We start from the raw sequence: 24,342 nt of genomic DNA on the forward strand, positions 1-24,342 counted from the left end.
TGGAAGACGCACTGGGTCTCAGGCTCCTTCTCCAGGCAGCTGCTGCCTGTCCATGGCCACTTGGATGTGGAAAGCAGCTGTGGCTATCTTGATCCCCACCAGATCTTTTGGTGCCCTCGTTCTTCGACATCCACTGATCTTTTATATCCTACAAGTCTGCAATTTAACGAAAATCTCATCCCGATCCCTAGGGCTTTATAGCATATGTAGAAAAGTCCCAGTCTCTATATGCAGTGGTTCTAGACAGCTGCTGGGGGACAGCACCTTCATCATCAATTTCATTCCTAAGGAAGTGTCCTTCCCACTAGTGCTTAATTTTTGAAAAGCTGTGGCTGGAGCTGCAACCCAGGAAAGGATGCTTTCTCCCTCATTTGGTCTCTGTCTCTCTCAGAGCTGTGGCGAGTCCCAGAATGGGAGAGATTTGCTTTTGGTAAGAAAAGAAGAAATTACAGATTGAGAGTGATTTGATAATGGTCTAATTCTGCACAGAATAAGCGTCCTAGGGTCTTTCTCATCATTTACTAATAAAGAGCCCTCCGGCTGGAGCTGCCTGAGGTTTAACTCTGGAAGCATTTTTGGCTTTTCCCATGTGTTCCATGGCTCCAGCTTCTCTCAGTAATTCAAAGTTGCCTGCCAAGTAGGGTCTGGTGCCACGTGGCATTTATTTTCTGGCAAGGCCACTGCTCCTATTTGTGTGGTCAACTAACTAGTCTCCATGAGGCCATCCTCTGATTGGAGTTATCACTGAGCAATTGGCTGTTCGACTATGCCAAGCAGCTCCTCTTTGTCAGACCCTCTGCTGCAGATTGGGTTCCCTGGGAAGTGGACTCTGAGAAGGATTTTAGCAGGCAGGACATTTATCAGAGAGTGCGCTTGGGTTTAACAATGGGAAAGGATGAGGGGTGGGAGCAGGAGCGGGCAGAAGAAGCATTTTGGCTGCAGTGCAGGCATGATGGCTCAGCTGACCCTGTGGGGGGTTCTGAAGCTGGGTGGTCTGTCAGAACTGCTGCAGGTTGGGGCAAGGGACCCAAGACTTATGCTCCCTCATTGGCCACTCATTGGACGCAGGTGCCCTGGGAAGAGGGTGTGGCATTCAGGGAGGTAGATCTCTGTGGCTGAGGGCAATTCTGGAGACAGCTGGCAGCACTACGTGCAGCGGGGAGAATAAGCCCTCAAGAACAACCTACGTGACACAGCACTGTGCTAAGATGTTCTGTGCCCTTACGGAGCTTATTATCTGGATGGTGGAATTAAAGAAGTATGTGAATGACAGTGGCAGCAGGCAGAGGGAGATCCAAAGCTCAGGGGATTTGCAGATGGAGGGGGTGTTGGTGGAGTGCAGGTGTCACATTTGCTAGTGGGGAGCATTTGAATTGGGTCTTGGAAAATGCTGTTTTGAGGATTCTTGTCATTACCCCATCAAGGTAGCCTGATTGCAATCCTTGGTGCATACAGTGGAGCTTTTACACAGACCAAGAGACCTGGATTCCAAATCAGACATTTAGTCACACTCTGAGGAGTGACATCTGACCAAGGGCTGCAACATAGAGTCGGTTTCTTGTTTTCTCTTCATCTCCAGAATTTCCAGGAAATGTCACTGAAGAGTTCAGGGCTGCCGTTATCTTAGGCCTCGCTTCCTGGACATGCCAGGGTATCAAGAGGACAGGCTGCATCTGCTCTGGGGTCCGGACACTTACTGTGCTCCGGGTGAGAAGCACCAGCTGACTTCTCTGCAATGAATTATATGTGTTCATTCCATGACATGTTCCTGAGGAGTAGGATTTTTTGGAATAAGGGGAATTGCCCTGTACTGCCAAGAAAAGCTGTGAAGGCATTCAGGAAGCAGATAAGATCCAGAGGGGAAGCCTGCGTAGGAGCAGGTGGCGTGTTGCAATACCTGCCTTCTTTTTGCTGGGATGATAGGAACCTCTCCCACTGGGCTGCTGCTAGACTCATACCTGTGACCAGAGTCACGGCAGCAGCAGCTGACCCTGTGGTCACACATACAGACTCTTATTTTGTCATATCAGCCAATGGTTCCAAAGCAAGAGCCAACTACAGGGGGTGGCGCAGGCACGGATGATGGGAATGGTGTGTGTGTGTGTGTGTGTGAGAGAGAGAGAGAGAGAGAGAGAGAGAGAGAGAGAGAGAGAGAGAGAGAGAGAGAGAACATCGCTGGCCTAGGATGGACAGAATGCCCAGTCAGGGGATGGGTGGTCCTCTAGCATGCTGGCACAGGGGTGGGAAGGAGAGCAGGATAAAGAGGAAAGAGAGAGAAAGTGGCCTGTGATAAAGGAAACATGGACTGAAGTCAGAGTTCACCAGGGTTGTCATTATGCCAGTAAGTTGGAGATTCTTTCAGAGGTGAACCAAATCCCGGCCCCCTCCCGAGATGAGGTTGAGATGCAATGAGGTTCATCTCTCTTCATGGATCTGTCATGTGCTGCTGCCTTACCTCCTTGTCTGTAAAACAAATGTCCGGAAATGCTATGAAAAGACCCTGGCTGGCAGAAAAGGAGACGTCACCTTACACAATAGTGTCCTTCTGAAACATTGTGAGTGAGACGAGCATTTGCCATGGGGCTCCTGCATTTGGTATACGGGAGGATCTGCTATTACCTATGAAATTCTTATGTGGCTTGCATTAAAGTCATGCTGTCATGCTGTCCCTTCCCCCGCCCACCCCCACCACTGCACCTTGAGTGTTCATAGCTGCTTATCAGCACCAGATCACAGTGGTGGGAGGCCAGGCAGGGACCCAGGCTGTGCATCTAGCCAGAAGATAGGGACCACAGTGGGCCAGGGCTTGCAGGTACTCAGAGTTAGTCTCCAGGCCCCTGGATACCTTCCAGGTATTCAAGCGATGTACGCACTGCTCTTCCCAGAGCCTCCACATCTTCTCTCCCATTCTCTCCTCTTTCTTTAGGTGCCTTTATGGGCTTAGCAGCTTTCCTTCCTTCCCTAGATAGGATACTCACCTCTTCCCTGAACAGTGCCTCTTCTAGCATTTGCCAACAGAACTCACCTCTGCAGAGTGTTTATTGTTATCAGTGAACTTTCCCATCTATTGTCCCTTTGTATCCTCACATGTCCCTTTGTATCTCCAAAGGATTGAAATGATCTTTACTCAGGTGAAAAAGAAATGGAGGCACAGTGAGGCCACATGTTTTGTCCTGATGCTGTAATGTAGGTAGCCTGATGCCGTAGTCCTAGTACTTTCTAGTCTCTTCTCTGCGTAATGGTGTGTGGGAATGGTGCCACATGCTGACCTGCCCTCAGGCCATGGTTGCCACCTTTATGCTTCAGCGACTTGCCTGGAGGGTGAGGGGACCACCCCTCATGAAATTCTAAGGGAGGAGATAGAATTGCTGTTTTTTAACGTTTCCTTATTTATATAATTTCAAGTGTTCTCAGTGCACACATTCATACCCTCTGTATTCTCAGAAAGGGGTTATTATTATGAAAATCCCCCAGCCGTCATTCTCTCTGGAAAGCCCAGCCATACTCTCTCCTCACTTATCCAACAAGACACACTTCAGCATATCCTCTCCACACACACACACACACACACACACACACACACACACACACACACACACCCTCTGCTAAGCCTTCTCTGCTGCAGCTGGGTCTCCTCTGCACATCTCAGTCCTGCTCTCAGGCACCACGGTTAGGTGGCCAAACACCAGGTAGCATATGCTCACTTACGGTGCTCTCACTAGTGCAGGCTGCTGCTTCAGCTGACCTCACAAACAAGACCTCCAGCTTCTTGAGCGTAGAAAGAAAGCTGAGAAGTCAGGAAGCTGTTGTGTTAGCTGCTGGGTCCACCTCTGGCATGATCTGCTTCAGGAAACCCTTCCATGTGTATATAATGTTGGCAGGACCTGAAATCACATCCTGAACCTGGCTGCGAGGGAGTCTGGGAACTGTAGATTCTCTCTTGCCGACCTATACACCCTCTGTTTCAGGTCTAGGCAGACAAATGCCCAGTGGTCCCCAGTATGTATGTATATTATTGCAGAGAGAAGACAAGTCCGATCAGTGTCTGATTCCACTAGTACAAAGTTCTCCAACTTAAAAAGTCATGTGGAAGGGCTGGCTCTGGGACGTTGTGGATGTGGCTCGGACACTAAAGGACTTTGTGCCAATCACCCATGACTTCAGCTTCAGGTGGCCTTGGTGCTTAAGAAGGTAGGAACTCAGTTTACTTACCTTTCTCCCCTTTACATTTGCTCAATGGACTAAACTCCTGGAAGGACTTACCAGGTATTTGGGACATGATCGTGTAGGTAGCGCTGGGTAAGAAATAGCCCAGGACTATCAGTGGCTTGACATTTGAATGACTAGGGCTTCTGTTTTGTTCATGCCACCTGTCCAGTGCAGGCTGGTCAGGGATTTCAGAGTGACCCAGACACTTGGGCTGACAAGGGATCCTTCTTCACATTGGCTCCCACACGACTTCCTGGTGAGGCAGGAGATGCAAAACGTGACAAACTACGCACTTGTTTCTGCAAAGGACATGGGGCTTGCACTCATATTTCACAAGTCAAGACAAGTCTCACAGCTCCCCTCAGTCCAAGGAGTAGAAAGTTTAATCCTTCCCTGTGTCAGAAGGCCCCGAGAAATAAAATGTGGTGAACAGCACTAATTACCCGCAGCGGGAGGCAGAGGGGAGAGCTGTGCCCTTTATATCCTCCCATTTCCTCCATCGCTCCATCTGGAATAACTTACATTCCCCTATTGCCATTTTTCTTTTCCTCCCAGCAATGAACATTCCAACTTTAAAGATACGGATAATATTTCTGCTTGAAAATGGCCTGTGAAAAACCAGCAGTCCCTAGAGGCAAAATTCTAACCATGGTTTTTCTCAAATACATCAATGGTTCTCAGTCTGTCATGATTTTGTGGGCTGGGAGTGCGGTTGTGTTTATCTTTCTTGAATTAGAAAAGGGAGACCGTAAGCACCAGAGGCAGACCCCAGAAGGGGGTCTCAGGTTCGTCTCAAGTTTCCCTCCCTCACCCCAGGATTTCTCTGACCACCTCCTCCCCAATTTGAAGCCATTTCTGACCTTCATGTGCCCCTACTTTGCCTGCACACCCCCACCCCAGAGCCTGTCCTGGTCCCTCGTTGTGTTGTCAATGTTTATATGAATGTCTCCCTTCCCCCACTAGGCTGTGAGCTCTTTGAGAGCAGGAGCTTGACTGGATCCATCTAGAATTGCCCCTACTGTACAGTTGGACTTCAAGTAGTTTTAAATGGCTCAGTCAATGAATCTCTACCTTTAACTTATAGCCATTTCTGGAGGAAGTTCTCAGTGTCTTCTGAGTGAAAGAAAGAATGGATGGAGGGACAGATTAAGGAATAAAGAATTGACTATGTACAGAGGTTAGTTAGCATCTCATAAGGGAAAGAAACAAGCCTGTTCTTCCCAAGAGAGCTTTCCTAATTCTGACTCGCTAACACAAATGTAGGCTCTTGGAACAGAGGGGACAAATGGAAGTGAGGGGTGACTCCGGGCCACCTCCCACCACTCTGCAAACTCAGGTCCAGGCCCTGCTATCGCCAGCAGTGTTCCCTGTATACAGCTAGATTTTGGTCATGATTTAGCTCTCAGTGCCAGGGCCGGCTTTCCCAGGGCAGTGGTGTAGGGTGCTGCTCTTTCTATGTAATGACTTCTGTGACCCCAGTCGAGTGGCATGGTGGCAAGGAGCCACAGGACAGTAGGGTCTCCAGGGATTCCTGCCTGTGAGATGGCCAAGACACGCCTCTGCTTTCCACATGAAATGTTTTCAGGTCCTCGGTGCCTGCTAGACGTCAATAGGCTGAGGCAGCAGGGGACAGAGGGACAGTCCCAGAGAAAGTGTCCTTCAACTGTCCCCTCAACCATTGGGAGGAGCCTCAAGCAGCACTTCCTCTTTCTCGGGAGATGGGGAAAGTGCCAACATGGAATCCCCCGTCCCATAGATCTGTCTGGGGTGGAGTCTTGAAGAAGTGAGGAAAGAAAGACAGGGGGAGGTGGGTTGAAAGGTGGTGCCTAGGTCCAAGTGGCAGTGGGATGATGGAAATAACAGACACTTCCTTTCTTCTCAAACAGACAGAAAGAAACTTCAGTTCCCTCTGCTCCTTCCCATTTCTCCTTCAACTCAAAGGCATAGAGCTCACAGAATTGAGAAATGGTCTCTGAGCTGGGCTTGGCACTCAAGTTAGAGGAGGCTACACCTCTTTGCCTTGGCCTTCTTTTGCTCTTCATTTTGCGAGAAAGAGACATGTATGGATGTAAAAGGAGGCCCAGAGGCTTGCAGACCATCTCCACTCCAGAGGGGCAAGGGCCGGTGGTTCCATCAGGGCGGCCTGGGTAATCACTGTGCTTTGACGGGTTCAGGGGATGTTACCTGAGGAGGTCATTATGGGCAGCCAAATCCTCTCCCAGCGGTGCCACCAGGAGCTCCAGGAAAGAACCCAGCCCCTCTCCCTCGGCCTTCCATGGAATGATGCTCTGTGGCCAAGTGGGTACCAAAGGATAAATGCTGTATTAACATGAATACTAATGACAAACGCACTACAGTAATGAGCACATCGTAGGTACATAGAATATCCTCTATATAGTCTGAACACAGATATAAAATAAGTTATACTTGTTTTTGTTTTCCATCATAGGAGGAGCATAACACACAAAGTGGTTGGTTCAGTGGCCATAAAGCAAGCCAAAGGAGAAACCACAGAGAGGGCAGGGCACTAACACGGTGGGGATTTTCCAAGGACACCACAGAGTTGCTGGGGGTCCTGCAGGGACCACCACCTCAGACCCCTGAGAATCAACACGAGGCCCCACTTGATGGAGTCGGTGGCTGCATTGGAGCTGGGATGATTCAGGCTCTGGGTGGGAAGCGGAGTAGGTACAGACTTGGACAGCATCCAGCAGGCAGGCCCACTCTCTCGCTGGTGCTGTTGGGCTTCTGTGATTTTAGGAACATGGGGTGCATAGCCAGAAGGCACGGTTTGCTTCTGTGATGTGGCAGGTGGCCAGACTTCTCCCTTGTCAGCCTGCTCTGGGAGGCTGGGAGGGGCCTGCATGCTCAGCTTGCTCTCCCTGATTTGTCCTCAGCCAGCAATGCTGGATCCTGCACACATCATCACAGCGGCGGGGAGAATGAGGCCCTGGCTCTGAATCCTCTCTCCATCACGTGTGACCTCTGGGACTTTGAGGTCACTTAAAACTCTGGGTCTCAGGCTCCTCATCTGCAAAATGGGGGAGGGGACTAATGCATAGTCCCTTGTGGGGTGCTGAGAACCACATGGGGCAACGTCTCTATAAAAGTGTCTAAGACAGCTCCTGGCACACACGAGGGGCTGGATAAATGTGAGTCGAGTCTGAGCATCCACACACCAGAGGCCAGGTGGAGAAAAACACGAATCTCACAAAATCTGTGCAATAAAACCACCTCGACTGGCTTTGGGGAGAGAATGACAGGACAGTTTCTTTGCTTTCTTTCCTGCTGATATTTCCTCCTCTCCCTCCCTCACCGGGGTTCTTTGAAATGAAATGCGGGCAGGGTTCAAAGCCAGGGTTACCGAGGCAGACAGAGCCTAAACCTGGGAAAGAACAGCTCCAGTCTGGGACCTGGATCCCCGAGGATACTCCCCTCCTCCCCTCTCCTCTCCGCTGCAGCCCCCTTCCTGCATCTCTCCTGAGCTTGGAGCAGATTTCATATCAGGAAGCCAGAGAGGGGCAGAAAGCTCAGAAAACCACGTGACTTGCCTATTAAGTGAAAAGCTTTCCCATCTGCTCCAAATCGGGGAATCTGGAGGAGGGTGAGCCATCTGTGGGCCGGGGACCTAACTGCCTCCAGGGGAGAAGGCAGCTCTCTGCGCAGTGGAAGATGGGAGGGAGAGAGGGAGAGAGACCAAGGCTTGAAACTTGGGGCCCTGGGCATTCTCCTGTGCTGCTACCAATGCTGAGAAGTTGTATCCAAACAAAGATCAGCCTGGCAACCTGGGGTGACTGACCTCTCTCATCTTCAGTGCAGTTTACAGGATCTGTGCATGCGAGTGTGTGTGTGTGATCTCCTCTCCCATCTCCGGTAACACTGGAGCCTCCCCCTGTGCCCATCACTGGGCGACTTTCCTTTTGGATGGGGGCAGGAGGTGGGCGGGCAGCTCATTGGGCAGCTCGTGCCCCTCCAGCTTGACCTTGATGAGGTGGTTGGCCAGTGCAAACTCCTCATCATCCAGCATGCCGTCCTTGTCGATGTCAGCCAACTTCCAGATCTTGCCCAGGACGCTGTTCGGCAGCTTGGAGCGCACCATCTCCTTTTTGGCGTTGGCCCCCGTGACCTTGCCGTCCACCGGTGACAGCGTATAGAAGATCTCATCGTACATGGGCTTGTCCCGCGCCACCACCCATTCGGCGTCGTCAATGCCCTCCTCGGCCCCCTCCCCGTAGCCGTGGCCGAAGGGGCCGTGCAGGGTGCCCTCGAACGCTCCGCCCTTCACCATCTGGACAGGCCTCTGTGTCTCCTCCTGGCGTACCAGCACCATGAGCTGGGCAATGTCGTGGGCCAGCATGTCGTCGACCACCTCCAGCAGCTTGCTTTTCAGGGGCTGGAATTTGCTAAAGTCCTGGGCCTGCAACTGGTCCTGGGAAGAGGGACAGAAAAGAAGGTGAGGACAGAAGACAGGAGAGGGAGATCCTTCCCCCAGATGGGGAGGCCGCCTTTGACTCATGTGGGAACGTTCACAGCCCTGTGGCTAATAGATCTCAGAGAGGAGGAGGAAAAAGGCACTTGTGCTCTTGGTGGAATTTTTTTAGGAGAGAGTAGAACTGTTGCAGGGGCTGGGAAGAAAGGAAAATTTAACAAATATTGGTCTGAGCCATTTATTTCGATGACCTTTAGTGTTGTTCTAGAAAGCAAATAATTAAATCTCTCTTTCAGTTACTTTTGGCTATTGAATGCTGTGCCCCTCTGAGACTGGGGCATGTGGGTCTCTCTACTTTAATGAGGGTTGAACTTAAAAAAACATAAAGTGCTTTCACTATATTATCTCATTTGCTCCCCCCAGTGCCCTTCTGAGGGAAGGAAAATCATATTCTATCTATTTTAGGGAAGGAAAAATTGAGGCATAGGTAATGAAAACAAATCATAATAGAAGCCAAAGGTCCTCCCCAACCAGTGGTTCTTAATCAGGATGTTCACAGAATTGCCTGGAGAGAGTTTTTCAAATATCTGCTCCGCTCTCAAAATTTCTGACGCGGTAGACCTGGGCAGGCATGCAGATTTTGTAAAAGCTCCCCTCCTGGCCTTCCTGTGACACCCCTGCCACATGGTAAAAGAAATACGCTCCACATTGCACGTTTGTGTGATTTGGAAAGGTCTTGAGTCTAGAACTCCCCACTTCTCCTTGGTGTCTATAGTGACAAGGTGAGAGCTTTCCACTCCTGCCGTGGCTCTGGCCACAGCAAGCTCAGGACTCTGGGCAGAGACCAGTGTACAAGGGACAGTGTCAGGGGCAAGCACATTGAGTTCACTGCAGAAAAATTCCAAAAACACCCACAGCTACATTTCAATAGCAACTGTCAGCTTGGGCGTTTCTCACCTCTCCCCAGCAGGGCTGAACCAGGGAGACGGTGGGGGCTCAGTGGGGTGGGGAGGGCAGGAGGAGCAGACAAGCCCTTTCTCCTGCCCTCAGGGCATAACCTCCCAAGATCCCTTACATCTCTCCCAGCTTGTTCACTTCTTGGTGTGTTCAGTGGGTTCCCAAATAGGCATCCCAGTATCTTCCAGGGAGCACGGTGAGTGCTCCCACCCCCCACACATCCGGCCCCCTTCACAGGATGGCCCTTTATGTTATTGATCAGCATACCGAACAACAGAACCCAACGCAGGACGGGCAAACGAATGAGAAGGTGCGATCATTTATGTTGAGAAAGGATTCCTCACATTAAAAAAGGGGTCATATTGTTCCTTTCAAATGTCATCTTCCCAAATGTTTGCTTACAGATCATTAAATTCTTAACAGAAGAGAAACTAACAATGTTCCAAGCCACAGCTGTTGAGAAACCCAAACTACGTTAAAGTAATTCTGAAATTAGTGACGGGCTATGGGAGGTGGTTATAGGAATGAATGGATATAGGAACAAATTGCATGCTCTAAACATCTATTTTTTTCTTTCTATTTTACCAGATAGGAAACTAAACATGCCTATTTGGGACTATAGTAATGTTCTAAAACCCTAGTCTTCAACTGAGAAACTGGTTCCCAAGCTAAAGATCAAAATCAGCACCAAGAGCAAAAACAATATTACTACCACATCTGCTACTTTTTCTCTAATTTCCTAATTTTTAAAAACTTTTTATTTTGGATTAACTATAGAATCATGAGAAGTGGCAAAAATTGTACGGAGAGGTAGGTCCCTCATGCTCATCACTCAAATTCCCCCAGTGGTGACATCTTACTTCTACTGAAGTTTAAGGGCATGGTCTGTACCAGGCTCTGTGCTAAGTGCCTTGTAAGTATTATCTTACTGATGCTCAAAATCCATGTAAGGTGGATGCTTCTGGAGCCTCAGTTTACAGATGAAGAGATAGGCTCAGAGAGGATCCAGTTAGTATGATGTGATGGTTTCTAGCTTGGACTTTGGGGACCACTCCTGGCTTTTCTACTGGCAGCCTTATGTGACCACTACATTCAGAAATCTGCAGGCAAATTAACTGCAGAGGTTAACTACCTTTATAAACCTCTATTTGCTCATCTATAAAGAGAGGATGAAAATGCTTCCCTCAGAGGATTTGGGGAATAACAAGATAAATCATGTGTGATGGTTCCTGACCCAAAAGAGGAGCCCACAGTGTGTCCCAAAGATGGCAAGCTTCTGTGTGGACGTCTCTGCCTTGTGTTCCAAACAGCTCCCAAGTGGGAGCTCAGAGGTCAACGTAAGCACTTGAGGGCCTGGAGAACCTTTGTTTCATGTGACATGGTGGGGATTCTAAGCCTGCGGTGGCTGTGACTGGAGAAGATCATAAACTGGAGGTATCAGACCCCAAACATCATGTGACACCCCTGCTCCTTTAGGAGCACTGTGGCTCTATGTTTCTTCCCAGGCCCAGATATGACACCTTCTGGGCCAATGACAGTTCAGCAGGGAGGACAGATGTAGGGTCATCTCCCTGCCTTCTGATTCTGGGTTGACTTTCCATCCAAGGGACCCAAAGGTGGCCTCCTCCATACTCAGGCTGCTCAGCCAGCTTGTGTGACACTGTCGCTTGTCCTGGAGCCCCAGACTCTGGTTACCTGCATCCTCTTTATGTTGGGAAAGTCCCCAGGTGAGATCTGGTGCTCCCGCTCGATCCGGCCATAAATCTCGGCCAGGTTGTTCACCAGCTCCTTCTTCTTGTTGTCTTTCCCGAACACGGAGGGCATCTCTTTCTTCAGAGAGCTGATAATGTAGGCGTGGACCTGAGACATGGGAGCAGAGAGAAAGCTTCAGATCAAGACCCTCGATTCATCTCTTCCCTCCAGGTGGCTGTCACCCATCTCTCTCCATAAACCCTTCCTCCTCCTGCTCCTACTTCTGAAACAATTCTTATCTCCACCTTTTTGCTCACACTGCTTGCAGCGCTGAGCTGTTTTTCTATGTCTCATGGGAAAGGTGAGACAGTGGGGAGGGGAAGGTCAAGGAGGTAGTAGGTACGGTCACGCTGGAGACGATGTGGATGAGGAAGACAGTAACACTCACGAAGCCCTTCTGAGGACACACACACTGTGATGAGGGCTTTTCCATTCTCTGTTCTATCCGCCAACCCTTTCATTTTACACACGTGGAAACAGGCACAGAGAGACCGAGGGCCTCGCTGGGGTTGGGATCGCACGGTTAGTAAACAGCAGCGTCAGCGTCTAATGTAGTCGTCTGACACCAGGGCCTGTGATCATCACCAGCACGCTGCCCTGCCCTGTGGCTGCCAGAGTTGGCACGGCCGATGTTCCTGAGGCAGTGGCTACAGGACGGTCTCATGTGGGCAGGCACAGAGTTGCAGGCAGCTGCCCTTAGCTTTCGCAGCTGACCCCACCACCCCAAACCCTTGGTGCCACCCAAACTGCCCATCTCCCCGGGGGCAGCCTCACCTTGGCCAGCCTGGCTCTCTTGATGAGGTCATTGAGCTTGCGCAGGGCAGCGTTTCGGGGCAGACTCTGGATGTCTCTGAACAGGTCCTGCTCCTCAGCCTCAAAGAGCTTCCGGTTGTCAGGGATGAGAAGGGGGTGGGACCAGAATGAGCCGATGTAGACCCGGATCACCTCTGGGGTGTTCACGATCTTCCCCAGGGACCACATGAGGGCCCCGTACACCCGCATCAGCTGCTGCGTCTCGATCTGGTCGGCCTTGTTTAGCACCACCCGCATCTTGTCCTCGTGGTTCTTGAGGGCCTTGATGACTTCTGAGAACTCATCAGAGATGTCTAACTTGTGGGCGTCAAAGAGCAGGATGATGCGGTCCACCCGCTCGGCAAACCACTCCAGGACCGCCGCGAAGTCGTACCCTGCCGGCAGAGGGACAGTCAGGGGGAAGGGCCTTCGGGGCACAGGGTAAGGGGTTGGGAAGAGCCACCAGGTGCAGTAGAAATAACACAGTCTTGGGAGTCAGAGCTGGGTTCGAATCCTGACTCCTCCACATTTTCACTATTTGGCCTTGAGAAAGTTACTCTGTGTCTCTGAGTCAGTGCTTTTTCATCTATAAATGGGCATACTAATAGTACCTCACTAATAGAATTATGAGGACTAAATACACACGGAGCATAGCGCTTAGTAGCTGCTCAATAAATGCTAATTATTATTAACATCATTATTCCCATTTAGTCTTTTCATTCAAGGAAATGGGCCCTTTCCGTTAAGGGTCAGGGCCCAGAAAAGTGCTTTGGGGGTCAGGCTCTGCCCAGTAACAAGGTAGGTGCATTGTCAGTGCTACCTAGAGATGGTTACAGAGTGACTCAGCCAAGACCACCCTGCTTGTAGGAGGCAGCTGGTGGGGCATGACACCTAACCTCAAGTTCAATGCTTGCTCCGGCTGTCAGATATGCATGTCATGACCTCATTTCACCCTCAACACCCTCTGAGGTAGGCAGGATGAGGAGTATCATTCCCACCTTTCAGAAGAGAAAACTGAGGTTCAGAGATGAGGTAAGAGTCAAACAGTTGGCAAGGGGGGGGCCCAGGACTGGATGTACCAAAAGGGCAGCCGTCATGCACCCGGCCACCTGCCTGTGTCCTTGCCCTCTCCTCCCCACTCCTCCTCAGCAGGAAAGCCCAGCCGGTAGCTCCCACAGAGCCCAGGAGGCCCAGTGCATTCCCATTCCGGGTGGGCCTGCAGCCTGCACCTGCTCTCCTGTTCCCCTTCCTTCCCCCGGTATGGCTCCTGGCTATTTGTAATCTTTCCTTCAGCACAGCCAGGCTGCTCTCACCTCCCAAAGGCAGTCCCTCAGAGCTGTGGTCAGGATGGGGACCAGAGGGCTCACAAAAATCGGGACAACCGGATCGCCCTGCCCCAACCCACAGCCCAGAAAACAGGTCACAGCTTCACTGCAGTGGTGCCTGACCAGCAGCTGGCCCTGCTAGTAGCTGGGGAAGGCAGTGGGGTCCTGGTCTGGCATGCTGCCAAGACCTATTACGAAATCTGGCCTGACAAGGGTTTTAACTGAGGCGTGCAGGCCGTGGGGAGGGCTGCTGGGAAGAGCATACTATGGCTCTCTCCATCAAATGTGGAGCAAATGTCAGCCCTCAGCGCTCACCACGTCAGCCACTCATAACCGGCTGGGCAGCCAGAGCAGTCAGCACTGGGCATTTTACCGACAAGGAAATGGAGGCTCCTGGAGGGTGAGAGACGTGCCCAGGGCCATGCCGCAGTACAGTCAGAACCAGAACCAGAACTCGGGCCTTCTAATTCCAAGTCCAGCCCTCTAGCCACCCATCCAAGGGCTGGGGAAAGCAAAAGGGCCAGAGAAGCTGTAGAGAAGAGTTCCCACCCCCAACCTCTCTGCAATCCCTGATGGTAGCAGCCATGCAAGAGGATGCCTAGGCTGTGAAGGTTTGGAGGGGAGTAGGGGCAAATCCCAGCGACCTGACTAGCCCCCAACTCTGGGTGCAGGGGAGAGTGACAGCACCAGGTCAGTGCAGCCAGAACAGGATGAACCCTTGCCTGTTCCTGTCCCCACGGCTGGGCCAGGTGTTCCTTAGTGTTCTTGTGGACTAGGAGAAATGTGTGCCCCCTCTGTTCTACCAGATATTGTCAGGATGGGTCTTCCCCCCAGTGCACGGGGAGCTGGGCAGGGCGGGGCTGCGCTCCGTCTTCTCTACTTCCCCTGTACCAGCACAAGGTCTGGCATACAGTAATGCTCGATCAGTATTTGTAGAACAAAACTGAAATGTGAGTCCTGTTCTGCTTTTTACACCCGGGAGACAGTACACAAGTCATATCTGGGCCTGTTTCCTGGTCTCTGAATTGGAACCCACCAGACCCTGCCACAGGGTTGCTGTGAGGATCCAAAGAAGAGGATGCAGGTGAAACTGAATGTGAGCTTGGCTGTTCCTATTGCTCCATCCCTTTTATAAAGAGCTCCTTCCGAGAGCCAGTTTCCATGAGATGGGTGTGCTCTGAAGAGATTACCTGAGGAGGACTGACCTGGGAAAGCCCACCTGCTCAGCCATTAACTTGCTGTGTGTCCTTGGGCAAGCACTCTCCCCTCTCTGGTCCTTGGTCTCTTGGCCTGTCAAGCCAGGGGGTTGGACTGGAAGATCTTTGAGTTTCCTTAATCAAGGCAGAAGACAATTCCCTGCTTCTAAGACTAGAGGTGTGAGGGTGGAGAGTACAGCAGGACGGATGGAGATTAGACACAAGGAAGCTCTTGCAGAGGAAGAAAGAAGTCTGGGGCCACTGTCTTAAATGCCTCGGGTGCCTCTGTGAACTCTGCTCCTGCCTGAGGACAGCAGATGGCTTCTGGGAACCCTTGCTAGGATATTAGAAGCACAGAGGGCCCCTATTCATGTTCCTATTTTTGCAAATTCTGCATGCTCCAACAGGCTGCTATCAAATGACAGAGTTAGTAAAGACAGGTGCTTTCTCCCAGGTGTGGCTGTAAGGGCCCTGAGAAGCAAGGACTCCATGGGTCTCCTCTGAAGCTCAGCCTCCTGCTCCTGGCTATTCAGAGCCTAGCAGCCTCCGGGACTAGTATTTCATTGTTTCCTGAACTCAGCTCATGCATATCTAGGAATGGGAGCATCTGAAAGGCACGGCTAGACCCACTAAGGAAAAGAACATGGGACTAGCTCTCCCATTTATTTTCTGTGTGGCTTGGGCAATTGTGAACCTCAATTTTCTCAGCTGTAAAATGGGGATAATAATGGCTGACTGACTGATAAAGAGTCGGTGGTAGAATCATAGCAACAGGATCCGATAGCAGAGGGAGGGTCTGCCCTCATGTCTGGGGTGAACAGGACAACCAGTAACAGGCCCCCTTTCCCTTGCTTGTCCCAGGAATGGCTCTCAGACACATAACAGGAGCTCCTGAATACCTGCAACAGCTCAAGGACAGTGGATGGGGGAGATTCGAGCCCCAGGAGACTGATGGTGAAGCTGGCCTTCCTGGAATTGCTTGTAGCAAGTCTGCTGGCTCAAAGAGATCTAGTCTGCAGGCGCCAGGCCCAGAGACTGGGCAGCCTGCAGGGACCTGAGGCTCTGCCCACTGCCCCCCAGGCTCAAGAGGACTGCAAAGAAAGCATTTCTAAGTAATGCCAGGCAGGAGGAAATCAATGAGACAAACACAATAAGCAAGGGACCTCGTTAATCACCCACTGGCTTCCTTCAAGACCTAAAGTCAGGTATAAGGGACAAGGCAGAACATTTCTGTGTATTTTCAGCCACACAGTCTCATTTGATCCTCATGACTCTGCATGTGCCAAGAGGTAAATAAGGCACACAATCTTACAGGGAAGGGAGATGGAACAGAGAGGTTAAGGGGCTTGTCCAAGCCCACATAGCCAAGTGGTGGCAAATTTGGGACTAGAACCCAAGGTCCCCCAAGAGGAGACGCAGAGATGAGTCTGCCCTCATTCCTACTCCCTGCCCTTTTCCTGGGCAGGTGATGAAAATGTGTTGAAAAGTCACTGGACTGGGAATCAGAAGGCCAGAGTTCCCGCTCCAGTTTTGGGACCTAGGCAAGGTTTTTACCTGCTGTGGCCTTGCTAAGCTCACCTGTACAGGAAGGGGTCCACTGGGAGGGATGTGAGCTCTACGCCCAAGGGGTTGCCTTTCTAAGGTGGGGCCTGTGGGGATTTCTAGCTGAGAAATAGCCGGGAAATGTGGTTCCGACATATGAGGACACTCAGGCTTCCGGAGCCCTCCCACTTCAGCTGCTTCCTTGCTCCTTTCCAGTAACGAGCCCTGGGCTGGGCATATCCTGTCACTTCCAGGAACTGCCCTTGTACTGCCTCCTGGCCCTTCTGCTGCCCGCCCCAATGCATCTTCATCCAGAGACAAGTCCTGGCCTGCGACCTCCCAGGCTCAGGTTTCCATACGTCCGCCGTTTCCCCTCTCCCACCCCCAGGCTCCGGCAGAGGGACCAGACCCTGAACAAGGACCACACTTTTTGCCCAGTGCTGGCCTGAGGCCTGCGGCCTGGGGAGCCCTTGGGAACATCTCACTTTCCAGAGTGTGACATACTGGGCCCAGTGGCCCAGAGGGGGCTCTGTACAGATTCGATAATGGTGCCCTTTTTTTCTGGTGAGACAGCCCTGTGCCAGGCATGAGGCTTGACCAGAGAGGAATGTTGGCTGGATTTCAGGCTCTGTACGCCCCTCAGCCGGGTTGAGGGTTCTGTCCTGCCGTAGGCTGGCAGAAGGAAGGGAAGAAGCACCAAATCTGTACTGCAATCAAACCTGGAGTTCTGAGGGCCCCAGGCAAGAAGCCATATAAAGCGCATTTGGTTCTGTGCACACATTTGTGTGTGGGAGGGTATGTGGAGGGAGGTGTGTGTGGGGGGGTATTTATGTGTATAGGTATAAGCTGGAGCCCCCAGAATCTATGGCTGATAGTGAGGAAGGAGGAGGAAGGGCTGAATACTGGAAACTTTCCTCATTTGAGTTCCCCCTGATATCCGAGACTGTCTGATCCCCCTTTCCAATTCCCCCAGTCTCCTTGGAGAGCTGAGGTTAGCACTGCCCCAGGCTGGTGATGCAGTGCCGGCAGCCTACCTCCCGATTCTTGTTTTTATCACAGCCTGCTTTTGCCAGAAGATGCATTTATAGTCTAGACTCAGAAGGGCAAAGAACAAACTGGCCTGGGTAGCCGCTCATGGGCCATCACTTCTCCTAGAGGTGGGGCTTAGTCTTGTTCGATGGGAAAAGATAGGAAGGGCAGGCTAGACAACCAAGCACCCAATTTGCACAGGGCAGCTGCTCAGGGCCAAAGATGAAGGCAGGTGAGAAGATAGAGGAATAGGAAGAGAATGGAATAGGAAGGCAGGAGCCCCTGAAGCAGGACTGCCACATACAGCTGCACAGGCTGTGCACTGCAGAACTGCAAGGAAGGCCATTCACATAGATTACCCTGAGGTTGTGTAATAGACGACCCTGGCTGGCAGGTAAAGGGGAAAGAAGGGAGCTCACTGAAATCCACACCCCGAGCTGATGTCTGTTTCCATCACCATCCATGGACCTCACAAGGTCATATGGTGGGTATCATTACCCCTTGTTACCCTTGGGGACACAAAGGCTCAAGGAGAAAATGTGACCTGTTGAGACCCACACACGTTCTAAAAGCCCATGCTCTGAACTCCCAGTCCAGCATTCTTGGAAACCCTGAGGCTGGAGTTCTCTCTGGACCCACCTGGCAGGCTGGCTGCACTGGCCTTGCAGGTGCGTGTGCCGCCTACCTGCTAGGGAGTTCAGATTGAGAAGTTTGGCTGTCCTGAGCCTTTCTTAGGAGACTCAGCTGCCCGTGTAGAACAGTAAATCCCCTTTAGGTCTAAACTCAGGATGAGGCCAGATGCTGGCACTTGAGGGGCGGGGGGAGTGAGGGTGGGAACTGGTTGGGAGGGAAAGAGTGTTGAGGGAAACTAATAGAAACGAGACAGAGAGCAACCCAAGCTGCCCCTTCACAGGGCCCTGAACAAGGTGTCAGGATGCTGACAAAGGGCATAGGGACCAGATGGGTGGGGACATGCCCTCTCTTTCCAAGGCTGTGGGTTCTATGGCTTCAGGTCAGGCCCCCAACCCCTACACGACTGTGCTGCTCTCCACAACACAGCGCAGGCTCCCAGGCCTCCTTTACAGGGCACTTCTATCACATCCCACTCACGTAGATGTCAGGCTGCTGATTATGTGGACTGTTAACATAGTTCCCAAGCCCCCTCCTGACTTGCTGCTTTCACCTGCTCAGTGAAATGTGGGGAAGATCAGGGTTTCCCATCCCTCCCTCCCACCTGCTCCAGAACGAGGTCCCTGAAGAACAGGCTTTGTCTTCTCTTAAGGACAGACTGCGGGTCCTGAGGCCCTTGAGCAGGCTGTTAACTCGGGGGGCCTCTCCTGCTGTTTTCCTGCTCTACCCTCAGCCAGGGCTGGCTGCACCTATTAATACAGCCATGGTGGACCCCCAGACTGCTGAGCCTGGTGCTGTTGAGCTGCTCTCTTCAGAGAGGAAGTGGAGGCAGCTCGCAGGAGCGCTGGACAGCAGCTCGGTTCTAGCAGTAGTGGCCTGCACCCAGCTGGGCACCTGCAGCATTCATTGGTACACAGCCTCAGCACTGGCCTGTCACCTGTGCGGCCCTGGGCTCTCTTTGAGGGGCCTGGGGCTGAGTAAATGCTGGCACTTGCAGGCCATGGCCCTGGTGCAGGGGGTTTCTGGGCCCCCTCCCCACCTGCTGTGGTGGTACAGACATTGCAGGACAGACAGACAATGCAGGACAAACGTTGCGCCTGCCCCAGCAGGACCGCAGAGCACAGGGGCTGAGGCAAGGCGGGAAGGAAGCAGGCAGTCGGTTCAGGAGTGGCAAGACTTCCAGCTGCTGCCCAGGGAACTCTTGCCAAACCTCCCCTTCCTGGATGCTGACTTCCGAGTGCTAATTGGGCTCCAGCCCAGCTCCCAGTCCAGCATTGAGTGTGTGTGGCTTCATCTGCCTTCCTTGCCAGAGATACAACACAGGGCACAGAAAGGGAAGGGGGTGCCTGGGGCACACAGCACGCTGTGGCAGTAGTGGCTGGATGTGGGGAGCCAAGAGCCGTTGTTCTTAGCTTTTTACAGCATTGATCTAGCATTTTAGAAAAAAACCAATGATAATGATGGTGACAAGCAATAACACCTTATGTTTACTGGGCACTGTTGTGTGCCGGGCAGAAGGCTTTTTATTTGTATTATTTCTTTAATCCTCAAACAACCTATAAGGTAGATAGAATTATTTCTCCCTATTTTACAGATGAACCAACTACAGCAAAGAAACCTGCCCAAGCTTAAGCTGCCAAGAAGTAGCAGAGGCAGGCTTTGAACCCTGGCAGTCTAGCTCCAGTGTTCTGATTCCTAAACACCCCGCTGGTGACTCCCCCTTAATGAGCAATTACCCTGGATCCGTCCAGAGTGAAGAGTTTTCAAAGTGCTTTCACATACCAGCTCCCCAGTCCCGCGCCCCAGAACACGCTTGCATCTCCCCTGTCGAGCTGAAGTTCTCTGCAAGTACTTGCCTCCCTTGCAGAACTGCACACTCCTGGGGCAGGGGCTGCAGGAACTGCAGAAGCAACCGGGGTCTGGCCTGTGATAGTTGTCGTTTGGAGAATGAATAACCCCAATGAAGGAAGTAAAGCAAATTTTGATATTTCCATTTTACAGATGAGAAGACAGAGGCCAGCAGTCTCTGGAGCTGCAGTGGACCCAAAGTTGTCTGCTGGCCCTTGTCCAGGACTAGCCCGCATAGCATATGAGGCGGGGCCGGCTGGCTAAGGGACAACAAGGCCCGGCGGCCTCTCTCCTGGTACCAGAAAGAACGCAGCACGGAGCCAGAGCCAAGTGGACCAGGTACCTGGCTTACCTCGGCTGATCCTTTGCTTCTCGCCAGAGAGGATGCCCGGGGTGTCGATGATACTGATGCTCTCCAGCACGGGGTTGGGCAGCTGGGCGCACACGAACCTGCGCAGACGAGAGGACGCCACGGTGAGCTGCTGTCCCCTTGTTGCCTCTCATGACCCCTCATTTCAGCGCCAAGCCCACCCTCCCTGCCCTGGGCAGAGGTTCAGAAGCCTGGCCGCCTTGCAGTGCAGAGGCCCAGACCACAGGTTAGCAGGGGGCCCAGGATCTGTACTTAGAGGAGCTCCATGGGTGACCCTGAGGCAGCCATGGGCCTACGTTTTGAAGTGCTGCCGTCAGGGACACCTCCAGGTGCACCGTCTGGTGGGGAGAGGAGCACATGGCAAACATAATATGAGGTGTGCTGGAACCAGCACCCCGAGGGAGGTCAGGTGAAGGGCTCAGGAGACCCAAGGCGGAGAGATGGCTTCTAGCAACAGCTTCCCGGAGGAGGAGGCACTGGAGCTGGCTTTGATGAATGGGGGGTGTTTTGGGGGGGGGGGGGCTTCAAAGGGCTACCCAAATACCAAACTGTGCTATTAGGATAGCCGTCAAACTTTATTCGAGGAAATATTTCTAGGGCTACATCCTGAAGTCTCAGGAATCAAATTGGTAAGCCTAACTTAGATCCTCCTTACTTCAAGTATTCTCTCTTATATGTCATTTTTGGTAGAAGCTAAAAAGTGTCCTACTCTCCCAGGTGTATTATGAGGTCCCAGAGTCTCAAGGAACAGGCAGGAAGAGGTGCCTCTGCCACCCAGTGAGAAGGCTGCAGAGATGCAGGTTAGGTGACAAGGCCAGAGACACTTGGAAAAGGGGGTTGGGGACGGTTTCCCGGAGGAGGCAGAACTTGAACTAAGTCTTCAAAAGATGACCAGCATTTACCAGGCAGACAGGGGTGTGAGTAGGAAGCCAGTGTGTGTGCGCGCGCGTGTGTGTGTGTGTGTGGCTGGATGGGTGGTGGAGAGAAGATAGCATTCCACACTGTGAAAGAACGCTGTTATGGGTTGAATCGTGTCCCCCAAACAGATCTGTTGAAGTCCTAACCCTCTGTAGCTCAGAATGTAACCTTATTTGGAAATAGGGTTGTTATAGATGTGATTAGTTGAGATCGTACTAGAGTAGGGTAGGCCCCTAATCCAACATGACTGGTATCTTTTTTTTCCCCCAATTAAATGTATTGGGGTAATGCTGGTTAATAACATTAGATACATTTCCGGTATAGAATTTTATAATTCAACACTTTATAAGACAGGAGAATGCCCTGTGAAGACAGACACACACAGAGGGAAGATAGCCTTGTGAAGATAGAAGCAGAGGCTGGAAGTTTGCTGCCACCAGCCAAGGAATGCCTGGGGCAACCAGAAGCAGGGAGAAGCAAGAAAGGATCCTCCTCTAGAGTCTTCCAAGGTACATGGCCCTGCCAACACCTTGATTTCAAACTCTGGCCTCTAGAACTATGAGACAAAATGTGTCTGCTGTTTGAAGTCACCCAGTGGTAATTCCTTATGGCAGGCCTAGGTAACTAATATAAGGATGTGCCAAGGCAGCATAGCAATGAGAGAGAGAGAGAGAGAGAGAGAGAGAGAGAGAGAGAGAACCACCATCCCTGGGGTGTACACATTATTGAAGCAAGAATGGGAAGGCTGGAGTGGCCGGAATTGAGGTTGGACAGGGAGGTGGGGCCCAGATCACGAAGACTGTAAAGTCACATTAAAAATTCTGAATTTTATACTGAGAGCAGTAGAAACCCGTTGGAAGGCTTTAAGCAAGACAAGTGACATAATCAGATATGATGGTTGTCAATATATTTAGTTCAATTCAACAAATATTTATGGAGCACCTGCTATGTGCCTGGCACTGTGCTAGATAAAGGGGGTAGAAAAGTCAGTGGCACGGTCCACGTCCTATTGAAGCCATGGTTTCCGTTTGCCGGAAGCCCAGACACGTTCTGGTCTTTACATTCTATGGCACACCCCAGTTTCCTAAAGTACCTTCTATGTTTTGCTGAAGCCAGCCTGAGCAGGCTGTTTATGGACTGATTAGAAAAATCAACTAGATGGAATCCGTGGACATTGTCTTCCATTTTCTCTAGAAAGGGAAGCAAGGTCATCTGTGGAAAGACCAGGGGGCTGAGGTGATTGGAGAGGGCTTAGAATTCCCATAGAGGGGGCAGGGGAACCGATGAGGGATGTGACATAAGACCACTGGGTGGCACTGAGATGAGAACCAGACATCTGGGGTGCAGCCTCCTGTGCATGGCTGCAGAGAAGCTAGCAGCTCACAGAAGGAGGTCTGCCTCCCGTTCCCTGTTGCCCTTGCGATGGCCGTGACTGACAGATCCCCAGCCAACAGTCAGTGTAAACATGCGTGACCTCAGCTGTTACTCCTGGAGAAAAGCACAAACTTTACAAAGTTCTAGTCATAGGGTTCCTGCTTGTGTATATATGTTTACTCTACCTGGAATTTCCTTTTTTTTTTTTCACCCTTTCAGTGTCACTTCACCCATCATTGAACACTGAACACCCATGGCAAATGCCAACTTTTCCATAAGGCCACATCAGTCCTCTTGCCTTGGAGGCGGATACTATTATTATCCTATTTCACAGATGGCAGAAGTAGGACACAGAGAAGTTAGGTAATTTGTCTAAGATCCCTGGGGCTAACTGACAGGCTTTCAACCCAGGTCTGTTGAAGCCAAAGCCCATAGTATTTACCTTTACTCTAATTAGGGAAAGTAGTTTTGAAATTTTTAAGTGCAATACGCACGCAAAATTGTAGCGTGAATTTATATACAAAGTGCGATAAGGGGATTGGCCTGCATTTTAGTGGAGCAGAAAGGCCCAGATCAGCTTGCCAGGCATTCCCGAGGGCTTCCTTCACTCAAATCAACACAATGACCCTGGTGTCTGCAAGCTTTGACTTGTCCCACGGGAGGGGAGGTGACCTGTCTGAGGCCACACAGTGAGTTTAGTAGGAGAGTCAGTGCTCAAACTCCGGGCTTCCATCTTAAGCCTAGGATTCTTTCCACCAAGTGAAAACAATGTCCAGGAATAGAGAAGAACCTTCTTCTGCCTCCTTCCAGTTGAATGCAAATTCCTGCCATAACGCAGGCAAAAACTGGGAACTATACAGAGCAGCTCTCTCCGCTTTCATTGGCAGGAGGTGCAGTTATGGGGGATATGATTCAACTTGCTACATACCCTTTCCTGCTGCGTATTCAGGAGGAGTCAGCCTAGCGATTCAGCACCCACATCCCTAATCAATGATGAGTGACTCAGTTACATTCCCAGCAAGAATGGGACAATCAAGACAGACTCTAGGTATGGAAAGGCACCGAGCCTCTCAAGACCCTGACCCATCCTTTCCCTTCTCATACTCCAAGAAGAAGAAAGAAAACAGTCAGGATGTGTGTTCCTTCCTTACTCACCTGTTCAAGAAGGCATTGCCAAAGGCGTTGAGTTTCCGGAAGGGTTTCCTAGGATCGACCACCAGGGCGTTCCCAGGGATGATCCCCTCCACGTCGCCCTGCATCACCGCAATGAAGGAGTCGGTGGTTGGCTCGGGCCCAATCCTCATGCCTGGGAAATCCTGTTCCAGCAGGTACCTGGCAGAAGGAAGCGCAGTCATAACACAGGGATTCTGCTGGTAGGTCAACAATGTGTGGATCAAATCTGTTTTTCTTGATTCTTATCTTTTTCCCTCCCTGAATCAATAGGGATGAAAAAGAAGCAAGGTTTGGGCTCAGAACTAAAGCGTAGCTTGAAATTGGTTCCTACACAGAGCCCTGCAGACTTCACAACTAAAGGTAACCTGCTGAAGGACCTGCACAAAAGCACCGTTAGTATGAGATCACCCATGGCCTCTGCTTGCTTTCCATAGGGCATTATTTATTTATCTGGTTAGCCAGTCCTTTAATATAAAAATAGCTCATACATGAGGTAAAATACAACCAGGGTGATGGGTACACTGAAAAGTGGATCTCCAACTCCTAGAGTTTTGGTCCCACTCTCTAGGTGGCAGGTCCCTTTCTTTGCTCTTGGCCTGGGCATTGAGTGTCCAAGGCCACTGTCCTTCTGCATAGCCCCTTTTAGAAGTCAAGAGCAAAGGCATATGATGAGCCAGAGAATGAAGAGACCAGTTGTAAGGACAACGGAGTCCTTTAGAAGGAGCTCAGAATAGCTTTGAGCACAAACAGCATTAGGCTGGATTCAGGGGAAGAACCCAGAATGGCTTTGGGTTGGGA

The 24,342-nt window shown here is 51.2% G+C and overlaps 1 protein-coding gene across 1 annotated transcript in view; it reads right to left on the bottom strand.

Annotated features, from left to right (window-relative positions):
• Nucleotides 1–6,504: 6,504 nt before the first annotated feature.
• EHD3 (EH domain containing 3) overlaps nucleotides 6,505–24,342 on the bottom strand; it is a 30,607-nt gene continuing 12,769 nt past the window's right edge. Inside the window, exons 2-6 of the mRNA XM_033124954.1 lie at nucleotides 23,527–23,703; nucleotides 20,062–20,159; nucleotides 12,122–12,534; nucleotides 11,291–11,455; nucleotides 6,505–8,638 (exon numbers count right to left, since the gene is read on the bottom strand). Coding sequence (XP_032980845.1) covers nucleotides 8,111–8,638; nucleotides 11,291–11,455; nucleotides 12,122–12,534; nucleotides 20,062–20,159; nucleotides 23,527–23,703 — 1,381 coding nt within the window. The 3' untranslated portion in view covers nucleotides 6,505–8,110. The remainder of the gene's footprint in view (nucleotides 8,639–11,290; nucleotides 11,456–12,121; nucleotides 12,535–20,061; nucleotides 20,160–23,526; nucleotides 23,704–24,342) is intronic.

Source organism: Rhinolophus ferrumequinum, chromosome 13 (assembly GCF_004115265.2).
Source record: "Rhinolophus ferrumequinum isolate MPI-CBG mRhiFer1 chromosome 13, mRhiFer1_v1.p, whole genome shotgun sequence".
In the NCBI taxonomy this organism is placed as follows: domain Eukaryota; kingdom Metazoa; phylum Chordata; class Mammalia; order Chiroptera; family Rhinolophidae; genus Rhinolophus; species Rhinolophus ferrumequinum.